Below are 18,195 nucleotides of genomic sequence, written 5' to 3'. Positions count from 1 at the left end.
GTAACAGCAGAGGGAAGTTGGAAACACCATCAGTGTGTTTTTATATATAAGAAGTAAATATAAGATAATGAGGATAATAACAGGAAAAAGAAGCATTTACCATGTGTGGGGGCATGCAGGTGTGTGTATACCTGTGTGTTATTTATATGTGTGTGTGTGTGTGTGTGTGTGCTTGGTGCACAGGTGCAGGGTTTGCAGTTTTAATCCTGTGATTAAGAGGTGCTACATGAGCATCCTGTCGCTGCAGCTCTGATCCTCCATCTGCGTTCTGACTCACTCACACACACACACACACACACACACACACACACGTATATTCAAAACGTCAACAATGCGAAACCCATCAGTTTTTCTCCGTCTATTTTCGTCAGTCAGCAGTGTCCAAATTGTTTTTGTGCGTTTATCAGCTGTTTGCAGCTCTCAGCCTCAGTCTGGATGTTTGGTCTCATTTACATAGAGCGCTGTGATGTTAGCGCGAAGAGCTGAATAATATTTGACTCTGAACTAGCTGTTAAACTCAGGTTTTCTCTTTTTTTTCCTGTTTCAGAATAATCACCCTCATATAAGCACGACTGGTCCTTGTATAGTTAAAATATAGTTAATATAGTTATATTTCATAAACCAAAATATATTTTATGTGTGACTAAATAAAAGCCCTCTTTAAGGAAAACAGTTAATGAGGCAGCTAATGTAACAACGTTTTAGTAAAACTAACAACTTTTGTTGCGTTGATAAAAATATTAAAAAGAAGTTATATATAAATTATTTCAAAGGATATTTTGAAGTTGAAAGTAACGATGCTCACATATGACAGACATGGTTATGATAAAAAAAAGATACTTACTTATACTTTTAGGAAACTGGAAGTTTAATTGTGATTAAACTGGAAATATGGAAGTTAGAAAGAAGACGTGAGCTGAGCTAAAGCCACGGTCAGGCAGGGTTAAGCTTTGAAGCAGTGATAGAAGTAAAGGAAAGTTGGGATGCTGAAAGGTAATGAGTGGATCAGCAGGCAGGTTGGAGTAATTCACATCCTGTTTCTCTCACAGCTGCTGGTTTAGGCTCAAGAAAAAACACAAAAAACACTTTGGCTGGTGATCGTATCCAAATGTGTGTATTTGACCATAAAATGTAACTGTGCTAATCAGCTGTGCTTTTATGCCGCATACCAAGTTTGAGCCATAAAGTTATGCAAATAAAATAATGTCAGTGTAAATAAAGGTGAGTGCACAGTGAACCACAGCTTCCTGTTAAATAAGAGCCCGAAGAAATCATAAAGATGGCCGAGGATGCGAGCGCATCAGCCGCTGCAGCGGTGGTTTCTGTGTGCAGGGAGAGTTTAAATACCAGCGCTGGAAGGCAGCGTGCTGGTCGTCCTCAAAAAGATTCACTGTTTACACAACCACGTGTTGAAAAACAGACGGCGAGAGCCTCTGACTAACGAGGATTAGCCATGAAAAGCGGTGTTTAAGTGACTCACGGGTGACGGCGAGCGTGAAGGTTGCTGCCTGTACGAGCGCTGTCCAGGGAGGAAACTGAAAGATTAAGCCTGGCAAAGAGTCGGGCTTTACATGAGGCAGTAACTTGTGTTTTTATGGATCATTTAAGGAGTCACTCCATAGCTTTATGTGCTGCTGTCCAGGCCCATGTCCTCTTTAATGATTGAACCTTTGATATGTTTGAAAGAAGCATTTTATTCATAGAAAAATATCCAAGCTGAGGCTCACAGCTTTAGTACTTGTTACGTTTCATTACTTGTTTTGGACACATTTCAGGCACTGAAGAGATCTCTAAAGTCCTCAGTGAAAGGCAGTAATACATCTTATATGGTACTTTTACTCAAGTAGAGTATCTGATTACCTTTTTCCACGTCTATTACACGTCCCTCCCGACTCCAGCGTGTGACTTTCCGATGAGAAAGAGGCAGAGAGGAGAGAGGGAGAGGTGTGATCCGGGGAGGAGAGGTGAGAACGGTTCAAATAAAGATAGAAAAGGCGAGAGAATCAGAGGGAACGAGGGAGGAAAGTAGGGAGGGAGCGAGGCGAGGATTTCTCAGAGGGAGAGAGAGGTAGGCGCAGAGAGGGAGAGGCAGAGGAGGAAGTGTCAGGGACGAGCAGAAGCCGGCGCCGGCTCCAGTCGATGCTCGGGAGCAATGTTAGCACCGCAGAGCCTGATCCGCAGCCGGGACTACAGGATCCATAATGCACTGGGACACCCCGCAGCGAGCAGGTCACCCACCTGGGAGCTGCAGGTATGAGGAGCAGGAGGAGGTGGGTGGAAATAAAGAGGATGGAGCACAGAGCAGAGCAGGGAGGATGATGGGAAAGTGGAAAGAGGTTGGAAATGCGGGGTGGGATTGTTTACCTGTTGTCCGGTTTACTGCATGAGTATCCCGAGGAAGGGCGGGCTCTTCAGGAGGAGACGAAGGCTGAAGGATGGATGATGGCGCTGAGCACAAACAGACATGCAGTGAGGCAACGTTAGTCAGCCAGCTACAGCGGGAAGCAGGTATCGGGGGTGGCTCCACGACAACTCTGTGTGTCTGTGTGTGTGTTGTGATGTCCTGCTGCGAGGATGACGAACGCTCAGGAAGCCTGCTCAACCTGTTCTGTGATTCAGGGAGATGTGAAGGAGCCGGGACGAAAGGGAACTCTGATGGGAGCTGTTGTGTTTTTAATCCCCGACCCTTTCGAAATAAAACTCAGAAAAAACAAGTCAGAACTTGTTCCACTGATAGTGTCAGTGTAGCTGAGACATGAGGTCTGTCAGTGCCTGATTGGTGCTGCTGCACAGGGGTGTTTCCTGGATGTGTTTGAATGAACCAAGGCCAGGCGGCGGGCTCTCAGGATATCAGTGTTTGATCAGAAGTAAGTAAAGTGTAGAAAATTGCCTCAGACGGGGTTTGAAAGAGGCTGTTATGGAGGCGACCGAGCACATTACCACAAGTGGTTCGCATATGCAGTCATGAGAAAGAGGAAGTGCATCCTCTTTCAAATCTCGGGTTTCATGTATCAGGACATAATACAAAAACATCATCTGGTCGTTAACAGCTTGTAAAGTTATCTAAATGATTAATTAAAAATAGAGCTAAAATCCAGAAGCGCTGTGTGAAAACTGAGCACACCCCACAGTTGGACCGCCTTTAGTGGCAACAACTTGAAGTAATCATTTTCTGTGTGACTTTGACAACCTCACACATTGTTGTGGAGGAATTTTGGCCCACAGTTCAGTGAAGTTTGTGAACACTTGTTTACTCACAGCTGTCTTAAAGTCCCACCGCAGCGTTTCAGTCGGGCTGAGGTCTGGACTTTGACTGGGCTCTGCTGCCGTAGATTTGCTGCTGTCCTCATTCTCCTCAAGCTTTAGCTGTGAGACACGTGGCCTCACATTCGACTCCAGAATAGAGTTCAGTGGAGTTCACGGTCAACTCAGTGTCTGCAGAACAAGCCCAAACCTCCACCGCTGTGCTGACAGCTGCTATGATGTGTTTGTTCTCGTCTGTCCAAACCACTTTGTTCCACAAGTCTTTTGATTTCTTCAGATGCAGCTTTGCAAAGCTCAGCTGTGCTGCCATGTTCTTGGTAGAGACGGGAGCCTTTCTGCTGGGATGAACTCTAACACTTAACTGAGATCTGTAGAGTCTGACGAGTATTGCACGATCTTGTCCTTGGGGTGAATTTGCTGGGACGTCCGCTCCCAGATTGGCAGCGTGTTTTGAATGTTTTGCTCTTCTCACTGTAGAGTGACGGACTTCAGATTGTTAGCAGGCTTCCCTTAGCAGCCAGATGGGCAGCAACTGTGGCTTCTCAAAGTATATCTGAATGCTTCACACCTGCAAACTCCTGCTTTCATAGAGCTGCTCGCAGGGATGGTGATCAGTTATTCAATGCATTTGATTAGCAGCACCTGGCTCCTACTCACCCTCCTGATTCCTGTGAATGCAGTGAGGATTCTGCGTTTTGTTTATCTGTTTAGTACAAATATATGAACAAAAGATTTGCATTTATTTAATATTAAAAGCTGTTATATTCAGTCACACTGTTTACACGTCTGAGGCTTTTATTGTGAAAATTAAAACAAAATTAAAGCCTTCTTCATGATTTTCACACAAAAACAAACTTACTCAGGCTGCACTCTGTGCTGTATCTCAGCAGCTGCAATGCATCATGGTCTATTAAAGCTAAAGTGGGTGCAGAAATTGATCTCCTGCCTCCTGTAATGGCTGAATTTTGAGTAGAGGATAAATGCAAAGTCACCTCCGTGTATTAATGGATGTTTACTTTAGGACTTTTTCCGCTGCCAGAAAAGTTTATGGACGTCGGTCTGCACATCCATCAATAACCTGAAGCGTGCTACGGAACAAGCTATTAAAATAGCAGAACTTCACTTACCAAAACTGGAAGATAAACATCTCGGATGGCCTGTAAAGCTCAGTAATCCATATCATATGTCAGATGATGCTTTAAAAGTGCTCCAAAAGGCACCAAACAGTTGAAAGGCCCAGCTTATTGACCTCGATTAGTTGGAGGTGATGCAGAGCAGACAACCGTCCCCTAAAGCTGCCCCTGCTGGGATGCAGTCAAAATAGGCTCAGCTCCAACGCCAGTGTCCAGATAGTTGAGTTATAAATAAACTCATCGAGACCAAAGCAGTTAATCTATCCGACTGTAAACATGTTTATTTCTGCTGTAAATTTGGACATTTCAACATGGGAGCCTATGGAGACTGACTCAGGTTTGGAGCCTCAAGTGGCCACTAGAGGAACTGCAGTTTTCATTTTGCAGCTTTTTGGCTGCTATTTGGTAGAAATGGAGTATTTTTAGAGCTGTTTAACTTACAGCCAAGAATTACTGACCTCTGACCTCTTCAGACCTTAGTAATTATACCGAACTTCAATCTGTGTGTGTGTTTCAGGATGACGTCCCGATTAAGGAGATCAGCATCACTCACCACGTGAAGGAAGGGTCGGAAAAGGCCGACCCTCGGCAGTTCGAGCTGCGCAAAGTCCTGGGACAGGGCTCGTTTGGAAAGGTGCGTATGTGTGTGTTTTTATGGACCTATCATTGTGTGTGTGGGCGGGGCGGGGGGGTAAAGTGTCAGTTTTACTTCCACTCAATTCTCCTGTAACGTTTCCCTCGTGCCAGTGTTTGAGAGTGAGTTGCTATGGTGATGGCAGGCTGAGGGCCCTTCACTCTCGCACTCAGTATCATCGTCTTTATGAAAGAGCAATTAGCCTCCTGCTTGGGCTGCGAGTGTGTGTGTGTGTTTATGTTAATGTTCATGAGTGCGACCTGGATAATGGGAACAACCCAAACAAACTCTCATCCTCACACAGAAACAAACGACACTCACAGTGTGCATAACGACATCCAGCACTTACATTTAATCAGTAAAGATGATTTATTATTCTTTCTGTGTGTGTGTGTGTGTGTGTGTGCGTGTGTGTGTGTGTGTAGGTGTTTCTGGTGAGGAAGATCACAGGACCGGACGCTGGTCAGCTGTACGCCATGAAGGTGTTGAAGAAAGCCACACTGAAAGGTAGAAACAGCAGAGCCATTAAACACTAAAACCAGCAACAACACCACGGACTGTGTTTGTATATAAGAGATGGCCACGCCCACCACTTTGTCTCAAAATGCTCCAAAGGGCAATAAAACTGTCATGGAGTGTGGGTGGAGCGGACTTGAACGCAGAAAGAGACGGTGAATTTGTTTACAGTGCAAAATAATAACAGTTCAGTGTGGCGTCCTTTGGCCGTGGCGCCCCGTGGTGAATTCTCCCGGCTCCCGAAAGTGCAGTTTGGCGATGTGAAGGCAGGCGACACTCCGTGCATTCATTCCCCGCTCGTGATTCAGCTCCCGTGTTTTCCTCTCCACTTCCTGGTGCGAAAGACAAAAAGGAGTGAGAAGCTTTCTGAAATTAGAAACAACACACCATCTAAACTGTCTAATGATCCAGCGCTGACTGAAGCCTGGTCACGGCGTTAAATACATCGGCGTCAGACAGTAATAATTCACCGCAGCTGGTGTGTTGATCAATCGCCGGTGTGGAGAAAACTCAGAGCGGAGCTACTTCCGGTCGGCGCTTCCGCCTCCGGGGGAGTGCGGCTCCATCAAATTAAACACACAAATGAGCAGGTCGCCCGGCAGGTTGCATTTACTGCATTTTAGAGCGATGAGTAAATTCACTCCCGCACAGATGTAATGAAGGGAACAAATATGCTTAGATATCAAAACAGTTCTTGTAGCTGGCTGGTTACGCCTGGAGACCGAGATTGGTTGCAAAGTTCGCTTTGGTTGCTGGCAGATCGGCACAGTCTGTACTTTGTATGGAAGATTCAGCTAAAGTTTATTTATATAGCATCAAATCACAACAACAGTCTCCACGAGGTGCTTTGTATTATAAGAGAAACACAATATCACAGAGAAAACTCACCTGGTGACAGTGGGAAGGAAAAACTCCTTCAGAGAGCTGCAGACGACTCTTGCCTTCAAAGTAAAAGTTGTGCCTTGAAAAGTCACTTAAACACATTAAACGTTAACGCTCAGCACTTTTTATCCTTTTATTCATTTCTAAGTTAATTTAGCTCCATTTAAAAATTAATTTAGGAAGCTAATGTGCTGAGAGAGAGAACCGAAATAAGTTCTTTAAATGAGCTTTGACTCAAGTCAGACGCCATCTGCTGCTCCTTTCTTTAGCATCCTCTTCTTTCTTACTCATTTCTCTTTCCCCTTCTTATTTTTCTCTTTCGTGCTGCATATTTTCTTCACTCTCCTCCGTGACCCAGTTACTCCTTTGCAGCCAAAACAGAAACCGAACAACGGAGGCCGCGATTGATCTGCTGATTCTGTGTTTTCTGCTCTGTGTGCGTTTCCAGTGCGTGACCGGGTCAGGACGAAGATGGAGAGAGACATCCTGGTGGAGGTCAACCATCCCTTCATCGTCAAACTGCACTACGGTGAGTCAGCCAATGGCAGAGCTCTGTGAAGAGGAGTCACCGGCCAATCGGAGCTCGTCTTTGAGCTTTTTAAATACTAACTCAGTTTGCTTTCGCCCTCCAGCATTTCAGACGGAGGGGAAGCTCTACCTGATCCTGGATTTTCTCCGAGGAGGCGACCTCTTCACTCGTCTCTCTAAGGAGGTAACAGCAGTTTAAACCAACACAAACAGCGGGTATAGAAAGTGCCCAGCATTTCTAATCGCTATTTAAATCAGTGCATGGTGGTCCTGCACCCGTCTGAGCTGTCAGCTGCTGAGAAATAAGCCCATCCATCCATTTTCTTAACCAACTATTCAAATCGGGTCGAATGTGTGCTGGAGCCGATAGATACGTATATGATAGAATAAACTAAACCCTAAAAAGTCCGAATAAGAAATTTTAAAAAGCAAGCTGAAGAAGAAAAGACTCAGGCTTTTCATTTGTCCTGCACTTACAGCATGACTGCTGCTGTTTAAGGCTACATGGTCAAATCTGGACCTGCAGTGATTAAAAAAACACACCTGTGTTTCAGGTAATGTTCACAGAGGAAGACGTGAAGTTCTACCTGGCGGAGCTCGCGCTGGCCCTCGATCACCTCCACGGGCTCGGCATCATTTACAGAGACCTCAAACCTGAGAAGTATGCACACACACACACACACACACACACACACACACACACACACACACACACACACACACAGCCTCATGCATGTAAACAAAGCAGCGTGCATCCCGGCAGGACGATTAGGTCAGCTGCCAGGTTTCCCTCGTGGAGATCTCTAATGCAGTTAGCAAAATGGCTTTTCCAGGCCACTAATGTCTGTGTTTACGTTCAAGTCAACTCTGTTTTATTTAAACAGCGCATTTAAAACGACTGGAGTTGGCCTCGTCTGTGGAGGCAGAGAAATGCAACAGAATCGATTTTAAGACTGTCAGCTGTTCTGTTATTTGGAGGCAATAACAGAAACGCCTGCTCACCTTTGGTCTTCAGGTTAGGGGCTGTGAGCTGATCGCAGAGAGCTGGAGATCCTGACGCAGGGCTTTAAACACAAGAAGTAAAACTTTTAAATGGCAGTGCAGTTGAGCTCAGACTGCAGCGACGTCTTGTGTTTACTTTGTCGGGCAGCTGAGGCTGTGAGTCAGAGAGAGTGCAGCTGGACCATCAGAGCTACAGAAGTCTAACGGAGAGGTGATGAAGGTGAACCATCACAGCAGAGGTCAGGGAAAGTGCAAAGTTAGCAGGAATAGTCCTTTAACCAGGGGTGTCAAACATAAGGCCCGGGGGCCAGAATCGGCCCAACAAAGACTCCAGTGCGGCCCAGTGGACGGCTTTGGAAAATGTGAACGTGGGGCATAAATGCTGGACTTTGAACTGTAGCTTCATAAGTTTTACAGCTTTTCCTGCTGATAACGACCTCCACCCCCCATGGCCAGTCATACCAGAGTCATTAACCCTTTATTCACCATAGTTTGGCAGGCTTGCCTCTTTACATGACTGTAACTCTGCTACTGTTTGTTCAAAACAAAGAAGAAAAACTGTTAAATCCGAGTTACCTTCTCTGCAGGGTACACGTGCTGGCAGGTTTCTTTCATTTCTTCATCACGTAGAAAAACTGAGGCATAATGTTGGAAGTTCTTTTTTACAAATCTCAGGGAATACTTGTGTAATTAAACTTCTTTACACGGACATGAAGGCTGTGCGTGTGCCCACGATGTGAAGTGAGTTTGACGTCCCTGCTTTCAAACAAGCCTCCATGCTATAATTTAATGACGTGCCATTATGGGGAGCTGCTGTCTGCCCCACAAATCTTTAAGTCTGGTCTCCAGAATCTTGCCTGTGAAAGCTCACTCATGACATGAAGGCTGTAAGTGCACAATCACACTGAGTAATGCAGCATTTGAAACAGTCTTCTGTTGTTTCAGCATCCTGCTCGATGAGGAGGGACACATCAAGCTGACCGGTGCGTAACCTTTTTCTGTTTCCTCACGCGTACCCCTGCCGCTGTGCTCAGATACTTACTGCTGCTTTCTCTGTGTTTTTATCATGCAAAGCTGGCACTCATCTTTGTACATGTGTGTGCGTTTGTGTGCTCAGACTTCGGCCTCAGCAAGGAGTCGATAGACCACGAGAACAAGGCCTACTCTTTCTGCGGCACGGTGGAGTACATGGCTCCAGAGGTGGTGAACAGGCGAGGACACACGCACAGCGCCGACTGGTGGTCGTACGGCGTTCTCATGGTGAGAGTCCCAAATAATCCGATTGCAATAAATCTTATCGCACTCATTGTGTCGTATCAGCAGTCCTGCGGTCTCAGGTGAGCTGTAATGAGGTTTTCTCCTGGCAGCTCAAATTATTTGGAGCTGTTTGCAAGCTGATAACATTTTTAAATCCTGCGTGGTTCCCACGTAAACATTGTTGCACAAAAAGTCACAAATTACATTTAAATTTGCGTTAGTACAGCTCAAAAGCCCCGACATTTATGAGGAGGTAAACATCCATCCATCTGTTTTCTGCCACTTATCAGTTACAGCAGAGAAGCTCCTGCTCCCTGGCTTCTTTTCCTGGCTCTTCTCAGAGGGACACTGAGGCTTTCTGAAGCCAGCTGAGAGATTTGTTTTCTCTGGCATGTCTGGGTCTGCTTTGGGGCCTCCTCTCAGTTAGGCAAGCTTGAAAAACCTCAAAAGGAAGGCGTCCAGAAGGCATCCTTATCAGATGCACAAACCACCTCAGCTGGGTCCTTTTGACATGAAGGATGTCGGAGCTCCTCAGCCAGTCTTAACCCAGACCCCCCGCAGAGGAAGCTCGTTTCTGCTGCTTCTTTTCTTTGGGTTACCACACGCAGCTTAAGTATAAAACACAGCAACTTTAGAACCGATAAGATATTTAAGATTTACTATAGTGATATATCGGACAATAGTTCACAGCTTTAACAAGCCAACGAGCAAGTTTGATCCCAGGAGGTCAGGTGGTTGTAGTTTGTGGCAGGGAAGCTGCAGAGTGCCCCCTGGTGGACAAACTGTGCACCACAACACTCATAAGATGGCTGAAGGATGTTTCTCTCTTCTTTACGTCTGTAGTTGTCATTTATTTATTATATGCCATTATAAATGTCGATACCAGATGATGTCAGCTCGGCCGGGTAGATACGTTGATGTTTCCAGAGATATTTGTAAAGAGACGATTTTTTTCTAACTTTGGTTCTGTACTTAAACACAATGAAATTTAAATTAAACGAATCGGTTAAAGTTCAGACTTCCAGCTTTACTTCAGCGGGCTGAAGAAAAAGATTTCATTTATAATATATTAAAGAATTTATAATGCAAAGTAAATGGACGAGTTAAAGAACTGAAAACGAGATGTTCATTTCTAATACTTGGTTGAAAACCCTTTGCTGGTAATGACAGCCTGACGTGTTGGACTCATGGACATCACCAGATGCTGGGTTTCCTGGATGTGAGCAGACAGTATGCCTCTTCTGTCCTGTGTCACATCATCAATGAACACCAGTGTCGCAGTGACGCTGGCAGCCATGCAAGTCAGAGCCTTCACAGTGCAGATGATGTGGTATGCTAGTAGAAGGTACAATCTGGCTTTTGTGTTCCTGAGGTTGTGAGTGGCTTGCACCTGTAGACGGAGGAGGAGTTTCTCTTCACCATGGAAACGATTCTGCGATCATCCACCACTGCCCTCCACCATGTCTTTTTGCGCTGTCGAGTGCACCAGTGCTTTCTTTCTTTGTAGATTTTGATATTGTAGCAATTTCTCGGATGAGTTTTTTCTGCCTTCGCAGCTTAAGGATGACTTGACCACATGTTGTCTGTTCATAGCAAAATCTTCCAAATGCAAGCACCACACCTCAAATCAACTCCAGGCCTTTTATCTGCTTAATTGAAATGACATAACGAAGGAATTGCCCACACCTGCCCATGAAATAGCCTTTGAGAGAAGTGTCCAATTACTTTTGGCCCCTTTAAAAACAGGGTGGCACATGTTAAGGAGTTGAAACTCCTAAACCTTCATCCAGTTTGAATGTGGACACTCTCAAATGAAAGTTGAGTCTACACATTATACTCATGTCCACAATAAAACTAAGTTTCAATAAACAGGTAACAAAAACCTAACTGTATATGTACTGGATGCAGAAAGTGAGTTTTTTGCTGATCCTGAGGCCAAAGAGGTGAGAAAACATGGGCTGTGTTCACAGAAACAGACCATGAGACAAAGAGGGCGTGACTCTTAGATTACGAATACACACAGGCGCACATAATCAAACTGATTTTCAGTGGTTATTCTTTATTTTGAGCCGTATGCTGGATGTTTTATCAGTAAAATGTCAACAGAACTTGAGGACTATTAAGTATAAAAGTATCTTAAGCTTCCTGTTTTCTGATCTTATTGCACATTGTTATATCAGATCTGTCCTAAAAACTCATTAATTAATAAGCGCGATGGTGTCCTGTTCTCTCACAGTTTGAGATGCTGACGGGAACGCTGCCGTTTCAAGGAAAAGACCGGAAAGAGACGATGACCATGATCCTCAAGTAAGACACCTTACACTCCTGTCCGATCCCCACCCTGCAGCTTTTATTTGAGCTCCCTGTACATCCGAGACGAGACGGAGAGAGAGAGAGAGAGTACAAGGCGAGTCAGCCCAGGGGAGGATTTTTATGAGAGGAGACAGAGTGCAGCACTCAGGAGGAAGAGGAGGATGAGGACTGGATGGACTGAGATCATCTCAGAATGTGCTGATAGCTCTTCATAAAAGAGAGAAAATAATCATGTTGCAGTCGGTGAGAATTAAAGGAAATATTAACCCCTCCTTCTTCCTCTCTCGCTCTCTTTTGACTCTCGGTATCCGCCCGGGGGGAAAGCTGCTGAGCAGACTCTGCAGAGTGCTGAGTGTGCTTCCTGTGTCACATCGACATGTTTCTGTCTAGTCTTTCAGATGCCGGGTACACAACACAGAGCATTCGATATGTTTCTCTCTCCGTTTCACCCCCCCTGCTGCCTTTCTCTGTGTCCATCGCAGGGCCAAGCTGGGAATGCCGCAGTTTCTCAGCTCCGAAGCTCAGAGTCTCCTCAGGAACCTTTTCAAGCGAAACCCCGGCAACAGATTAGGTAAAACCTGCACACACGAGGCACGTTGAGAGGGTGTTCAATGGGTTTGTGGTTATGGAAGCATTTTCTTAGAATATTCTTCTAAAGTTTATTTATTAAAGCACTCAGTGAGATTAAATAATGACAAAAATGGGAGTTCTCAGTTTTGAGCTCTCTGTAATCCTGGAGATACTTCCAGCAGATTTTCAGTTACAAGTCTACCTGTTTAATCACCCCGTGTGACCCTGAGCTGGCGCCCTGTGTCACCCTCTTTGCCAGTGAATTCGCTGCCCCTCCTCGTCACACATCCAACCACCTCAGCCTCATTTCTAATCCCGTCCGTCCTCGTCACTCATAAATAAAATCTGAGCACCTCCAGCTCTGCCAGCTGTCTTTTTGTCAGTTACATCACAGCCCCGTTCTGAGCCCAGTTTGAGCTTCGGCAGGTGTCTCGACCGTGTCTGCATGCATAAATGCACCGTTTAGTTGTTGCCATGTGATTGGCTGATTAAGACGCTTAGTACTGCTTAATAATTACAATCCAGCGATTGAGCCGTGACTTTTGAGGCTCTCGACATGCCGTGCTACACGTGTCACATGCTCGGCAGGTGGGAATGTTTAATGTTTCGAGCTGCCTTCACCGCTGAGGGCACCAAACACAACCCGAGGGCCCGGAAGCCACAGGTTCATATTTGCTGCATGCAACACCTGCATCTGTGTAATTCGCACAGCGTAACATTCAGCCCTTTATGGTGTTTGTGTTTTTCTGTGGAGATTAGCTCCAAACAAAGTCTCAGCATTCTCGTGCAGCCTGTGGAAATGTGATTACAGCAGCATCGGGCTCACTGTCGGTGCGGTGTTTGTTTTAGGAGCTGGGCCGGATGGAGTGGAGGAGATCAAGAGGCATCATTTCTTCAGCACCATCGACTGGAATGTCAGTTTCTCCTTTATTGAAAAATCTGCTTTAATGATGACAGAGTCGTCTTTGGTTATGATTCTGTCTTTCAGTGTGTTTCCTTGTCCCTCATATTTCCTCTCGCTGCAGAAGCTGTACCGCAGAGAAATCCACCCTCCTTTCAAGCCAGCAGCGGGGCGACCTGACGACACTTTCTATTTTGATCCAGAGTTCACAGCTAAAACACCCAGAGGTACAGGCTGTCACTCTACCTCCTCCTCCTGCCCTTCACACTGTGCAGAGCTGAACCGCATTGCCGTATTAACAGCTGTTTCTCTGTGTGAACCAGACTCGCCGGGGGTCCCGCCGAGCGCCAACGCCCATCAGCTGTTCAGAGGGTTCAGCTTTGTGGCCATAACGGAGGAGGAGACGCAGCCACTACCCAATGCTATTGTACAGGTACAGGCAAACGCCTCAGAGGCAGAAATAATCCAGTTAACTGGGCTAACCCTCAGTGGACGGAGGCGACGAGCACAGCACGCGGGGGGCGGTCTTCACACTCCACCCTGGAAAATTTCATTCACACATTTGCTTTCCCGAGGTTTCACTCCTGCACCTCCTTCCTTTCTGGTACGTCGTAGCTTTATCACCGGCAGTAGATTAAGTCATGGATGCGTCATTTTTTAAGTGCTTTCAATGAAACAAGAACATTTTCCAAAATCTCCTGAGAAACGCATCCAGACGCCACATCTCTGCACTCTCACATCTCTTGTAATTAGTCTGTTTTTCACCTCAAAATGACAATAATCATCTAATATAAGGATTAATAATCATAGCATCAGTGTAAGGACTCACTAATGTGAGCAGGTTCCTGGGGGTGAAACTGTTTGTAATTAACGCGTAACGCACAGCATGAGCACGAGTGCCGCCGCCGCCGTGGGGCAGAAGTCTCAATCAGGCCCGAGTCGTTGGTTATGAGGACTCACATCTGTTTACATTTTTTTCATGTGCAGCAACTTCACAGAAGCACGTCCCAGTTCGCAGACGCCTACGAGATCAAAGAGGACATCGGCGTCGGCTCCTACTCCATCTGCAAGCGCTGCGTACACAAAGGAACCGGCATGGAGTACGCAGTGAAGGTGAACGCGCACAGCAGCTCAACATCTGCTTTTGTGTTTTTAAGACACGCAGGGTGACGGCAGGTTTCTGGAAAGAAGCTGATGATGTACTGAAACGTTCTGAAAGATGATTTCCATCACAGATGTGCAGATATTTATCGATTCTTCATATTTCTATGACCACGTGAACGTGGTTGAGCTTTTAGCTGTTTTAGTTTCGTTCCGTTTGCCGTCTCTGACGCTCACAGTTTACTGTGTCGGTATTGTTGACATTTAAGGAGTAAATTAGTTTGAAACAGCTTAAAATGTCCGGTAATTATACAAACGACAGTAAATTACGAGGACGTAACAGATCTGAGCTCCAAACTAAAAGTTGGCTTCAGATTTTGTTGTGCTGCTGGTTTGGAGACATTGCAGGATATTCAAATACTGTTGCTGTTGGTGATAATCTGCATATTTGTCAAAAATGTGAATAAATGAACATAATTGACACTGTTTTTCTGATTTAATGCCACGATAAGTGATGCATTATCTAAGTAGAAACCGTTGTCATCCAGTCCTGTAAAAACTAAGTACGCTCCATAATTCAGTGGCTTGTAAAAGCAGCAATAACTTGAAGCACATTTTTCTGCATGACAGAAATCATGGCTGTGGAGGAACGTAGCCCACTCTTCTCTGCAGCACTGCTTCAGTTCATTGAGCTTTGCAGACATCCGTGTATGCACAGCTGTCTGGATGCCTGGGATCATCGTACTGTTGCATGATCCAATTTGATCTTGATCAGACTAGAGTAGAAAAGCCAGCCTGACACCTGCCAAAGTTCCTGCTTTTATATTGCTGATGATCGAGCACCTGCCTGCTGCTTCCTCTCTTATTTCCTTTCCTCGGTGCGGGCGTCCTCGGTTTTTCACAGGACTCCACAATCCTGCTGAAACTTTGTGTCAGCGTGTGGGATTTAAAAGATCTTAAACTTTAAAAAACTTGCAATAAAAACACTTTATATTCAAAGCACTGTCTCTGTGGCAGATTATCAACAAGTCCAAGAGAGACCCGACGGAGGAGGTGGAGATCCTGCTGAGATACGGGCAGCACCCCAACATCATCACCCTCAAAGACGTGAGTTTTGAATTGCTCTAAATCTGCTGCTAAACTTAACCAGGCTCTTCAGTCTCATGGTTATTTTCTTATTTAACGTTATTTAACAAGTGCAGCTCCCCCATCAAGCCCAAAGGTATCCTGACATATTTATAAATATATTGTTTCATACTTAAAGAACCACGTCTACACCAACATTTGATATTAAGCATCACATCAGTTATAGGAACACAAAGCATCAGTGTTGCTGTTATCGTGACACCAACGATGATTTAAAGGTGCTCAGTGTGTCGTCCTGTGTTCAAGAATAGTTTGAAGCCGTGCGGGATTTCTTTACGCAATCAGCAGATGTGAAGAAACAACTGTAATGAATCTAGGCTGGGCTGTAAGTTCATGCAATGCCAGTTTGTACCAGAAGGTGGAGCAGTGAGTGACCTGTAAGCTGTTAGGACAAGCTGCCCCCTGCTGGTGAACATTTTGGTTAAAGTTGCACAGGTTAAGTACAAGAGTTTAACGTTAAACTCTTATTGTGAAAATCACCCTCAGCCTGTGTTAACATGGAGTGAAGCTGCCGCGTGACTCATCCAGGGTCACTTTCCCACCTCTGGGCTCGACCTGAATATCCGGCGAGCTTTTCCAAGTCGCTGTCGGACAAACAAAAATAATAATTTGCTTGCTGTGATGCTAATGATTTCATTTTTTCTGTGACTCACTGCTAATTAGAGTTAAAAATATCGTCCTGATGCTGCTGCTGCTGCTGGGTGAAAATGCCCCCGTTTGCATTTGATCCAGTAACTAATGATGGTTTCATCTAAATTGATGGTTTTCCACTTGAAACAGCAGTGAACACCTGCATGCCGGTGATTCTGCAGCAGGTGTTGGAGGCACTTATAAACGTCTAGTTCCGCATTTTTGTTTTTGCTTTTAATTTTAAGAGCTGAATAAATAAATTCACAGGCGATTTCTGTGACTAAATCGCTGCCGACTTACGTGTGGGTCGGTTTATTTTCGTGTCGTAGGTGTATGACGACGGCCGGTCGGTGTTCCTGGTGACGGAGCTGATGAAGGGAGGCGAGCTGCTGGACAAAATCCTCCGTCAGAAGTTTTTCTCTGAGCGGGAAGCCAGCGCTGTTCTCTACACCATCACCAAGACCGTGGAGTACCTGCATGTGCAAGGGGTGCGTTTCTCCAGAGGCCTTTAGGAGCAGCGGTGAAACAAAGAGATGGACACAAAATGTTCGAGCTCGTCTTTCTGTGGAGATGTGCTGCTGTTCGGCTGTGACAGATGAGAGCTGCTGTGTCAAATTAAAAAGGTTCTTTATGAGTTGGGACTTGGTCACTTTAAGTCCCATTTGATACAAAATGATGTTAAACCAGTAAATTAAAGCCCCGTTAGAGCTAAAGAGGAGGCTAAAGCAGGCCGTGACAAGCTGCTAACATACGAGCCTGCAGTGTCCACTGCACAACAGAAGAAACTGATTTAAATATGAAATAAGCCCATTTTTCCATCATGCAACAATCAAAAAGTACAAATAAAGAATGTCAGTAAAGTAATAAATGGTTACTAATCCTTTGATGTGGTAGCAAAGCTCTTTCTGTCCATGTCTTCAGTAGGTTTAGTCAAATTTGTATAATAGCTGCGATCCAGCAGACATGCGTTCGAGGTGAAGAGAGAAAAAGCTGCTGTAGTCGACCTCCGTGACTCTGTCGCCCTGCTGGGTTTGCAGGTGGTGCACAGAGACCTGAAGCCCAGTAACATCCTGTATGTGGACGAGAGCGGGAACGCCGAGTCCATCAGGATCTGCGACTTTGGCTTCGCCAAGCAGCTGAGAGCGGAGAACGGCCTGCTCATGACGCCGTGTTACACCGCCAACTTCGTCGCCCCCGAGGTACGTCGGGGTTCCTCCTTCCTTTATTTTTTCACCATTTTGCTTTATTTCCTGTCATCATCGTGCGTGCTCTGTAGGACACCACAGATTTGCCATTTTAGCATCTTTTTACTTAAACTTTCACTTTCACACAGGTTCAGAATTCCTTCCCATATTTTGTCTGATGCAGTTATTTAACACATTTAAAACAAACGTTGAACAAAAGAAAAGTCAAAAGTCTCCCATCAAAGTGCAGCTCCGTCAGGTGCCCCTCAGCTCGAGGACAGCAAACTTTCCGAGGACAGACGGGACCGGAGCACGCTGATTAATTCACAGCCTTCGGTTGTGTGAACAGACTAATGTTTTGACACTCCTGCGTCTTCCTCACAGTCAGCTGTTGTCCTCTAAAAACTGAACAAGTGTTCAAAAACGATCGACTGTTTCTGCTGACACTGTTCAACTGAAAGATCTCTAAATATTTATCAACGTATCTGCTGCTACATGCAAACTAACCTGTTTACCTGAGGAATAATCACCTGTGCACAACACCAGCCAGTCTATTGTTTCTCTTAGAGCTGTTACAGTATCAGAGTTTTGCGATTAAAGCTGAAATACTGACACTCAGTCATCAAAATACTGATGGACAATGCAAATGCTGCAAAATGCTGATTTCCTGTTGCCACCAGGTGGCGCTGTGTCTCTCAGTCAGTATTGGCACGAAGGCGCCTGGACTCTCGTCACAGGTTTGGTCAAACTTCTTCTGCTGTAGCGAAACATTGAAATTCACCGTGTCATCACGGAGGCGCCCTTTAACAAAAACTCAAATGCTTCATAATTTAGCATCAAGAAGGTCGTCAGATTAAACGAGCAGAAGAAGACGCGCTGAATCCAAAATACTCAGGTTGTTCTGTGGTTCAGGAAGTCTGGATGTCACATGACGACATGCAAGATCCACAATGTATAAAATATTTATTAGCTAGCTTCCTGCTCCATAAAATTAATGAAATCAAATAGATTCTTTTGACGGCTTCTTCCTTTTTTTTCTTACACGACTCTCCATATAAACACTTAACAGTGATTCTTTTGCTGTCTGCACCTGTTTGCACCTGTCTGCACCTGTCTGCACCTGTTTGCACCTGT

The 18,195-nt window shown here is 45.3% G+C and overlaps 1 protein-coding gene across 4 annotated transcripts in view; it reads left to right on the top strand.

Annotated features, from left to right (window-relative positions):
- Positions 1-18,195, top strand: part of rps6ka3b (ribosomal protein S6 kinase, polypeptide 3b) — a 37,161-nt gene that overhangs the window by 16,511 nt on the left and 2,455 nt on the right. For 2 of the 4 annotated variants that reach the window (XM_013915772.1, XM_005752452.2), the window contains exons 2-17: positions 4,915-5,031; positions 5,457-5,538; positions 6,878-6,958; positions 7,062-7,141; positions 7,512-7,618; positions 8,905-8,942; positions 9,077-9,219; positions 11,453-11,523; positions 12,012-12,100; positions 12,949-13,013; positions 13,125-13,227; positions 13,324-13,433; positions 13,988-14,113; positions 15,119-15,208; positions 16,207-16,365; positions 16,915-17,076. In XM_013915772.1, coding sequence (XP_013771226.1) covers positions 4,915-5,031; positions 5,457-5,538; positions 6,878-6,958; positions 7,062-7,141; positions 7,512-7,618; positions 8,905-8,942; positions 9,077-9,219; positions 11,453-11,523; positions 12,012-12,100; positions 12,949-13,013; positions 13,125-13,227; positions 13,324-13,433; positions 13,988-14,113; positions 15,119-15,208; positions 16,207-16,365; positions 16,915-17,076 — 1,623 coding nt within the window. Of the gene's footprint in view, positions 1-2,137; positions 2,271-4,914; positions 5,032-5,456; positions 5,539-6,877; positions 6,959-7,061; positions 7,142-7,511; positions 7,619-8,904; positions 8,943-9,076; positions 9,220-11,452; positions 11,524-12,011; positions 12,101-12,948; positions 13,014-13,124; positions 13,228-13,323; positions 13,434-13,987; positions 14,114-15,118; positions 15,209-16,206; positions 16,366-16,914; positions 17,077-18,195 lie in introns of those variants that run through there. The other 2 variants (XM_013915770.1, XM_013915771.1) reach the window with 2 other exon arrangements.

This window comes from Pundamilia nyererei, unplaced genomic scaffold, assembly GCF_000239375.1.
Source record: "Pundamilia nyererei isolate P.nyererei 1_Seehausen unplaced genomic scaffold, PunNye1.0 scaffold00361, whole genome shotgun sequence".
NCBI lineage: Eukaryota > Metazoa > Chordata > Actinopteri > Cichliformes > Cichlidae > Pundamilia > Pundamilia nyererei.
Note: the sequence above shows the minus strand (reverse complement) of the source record. Positions and strands in the feature narration are given on the sequence as shown.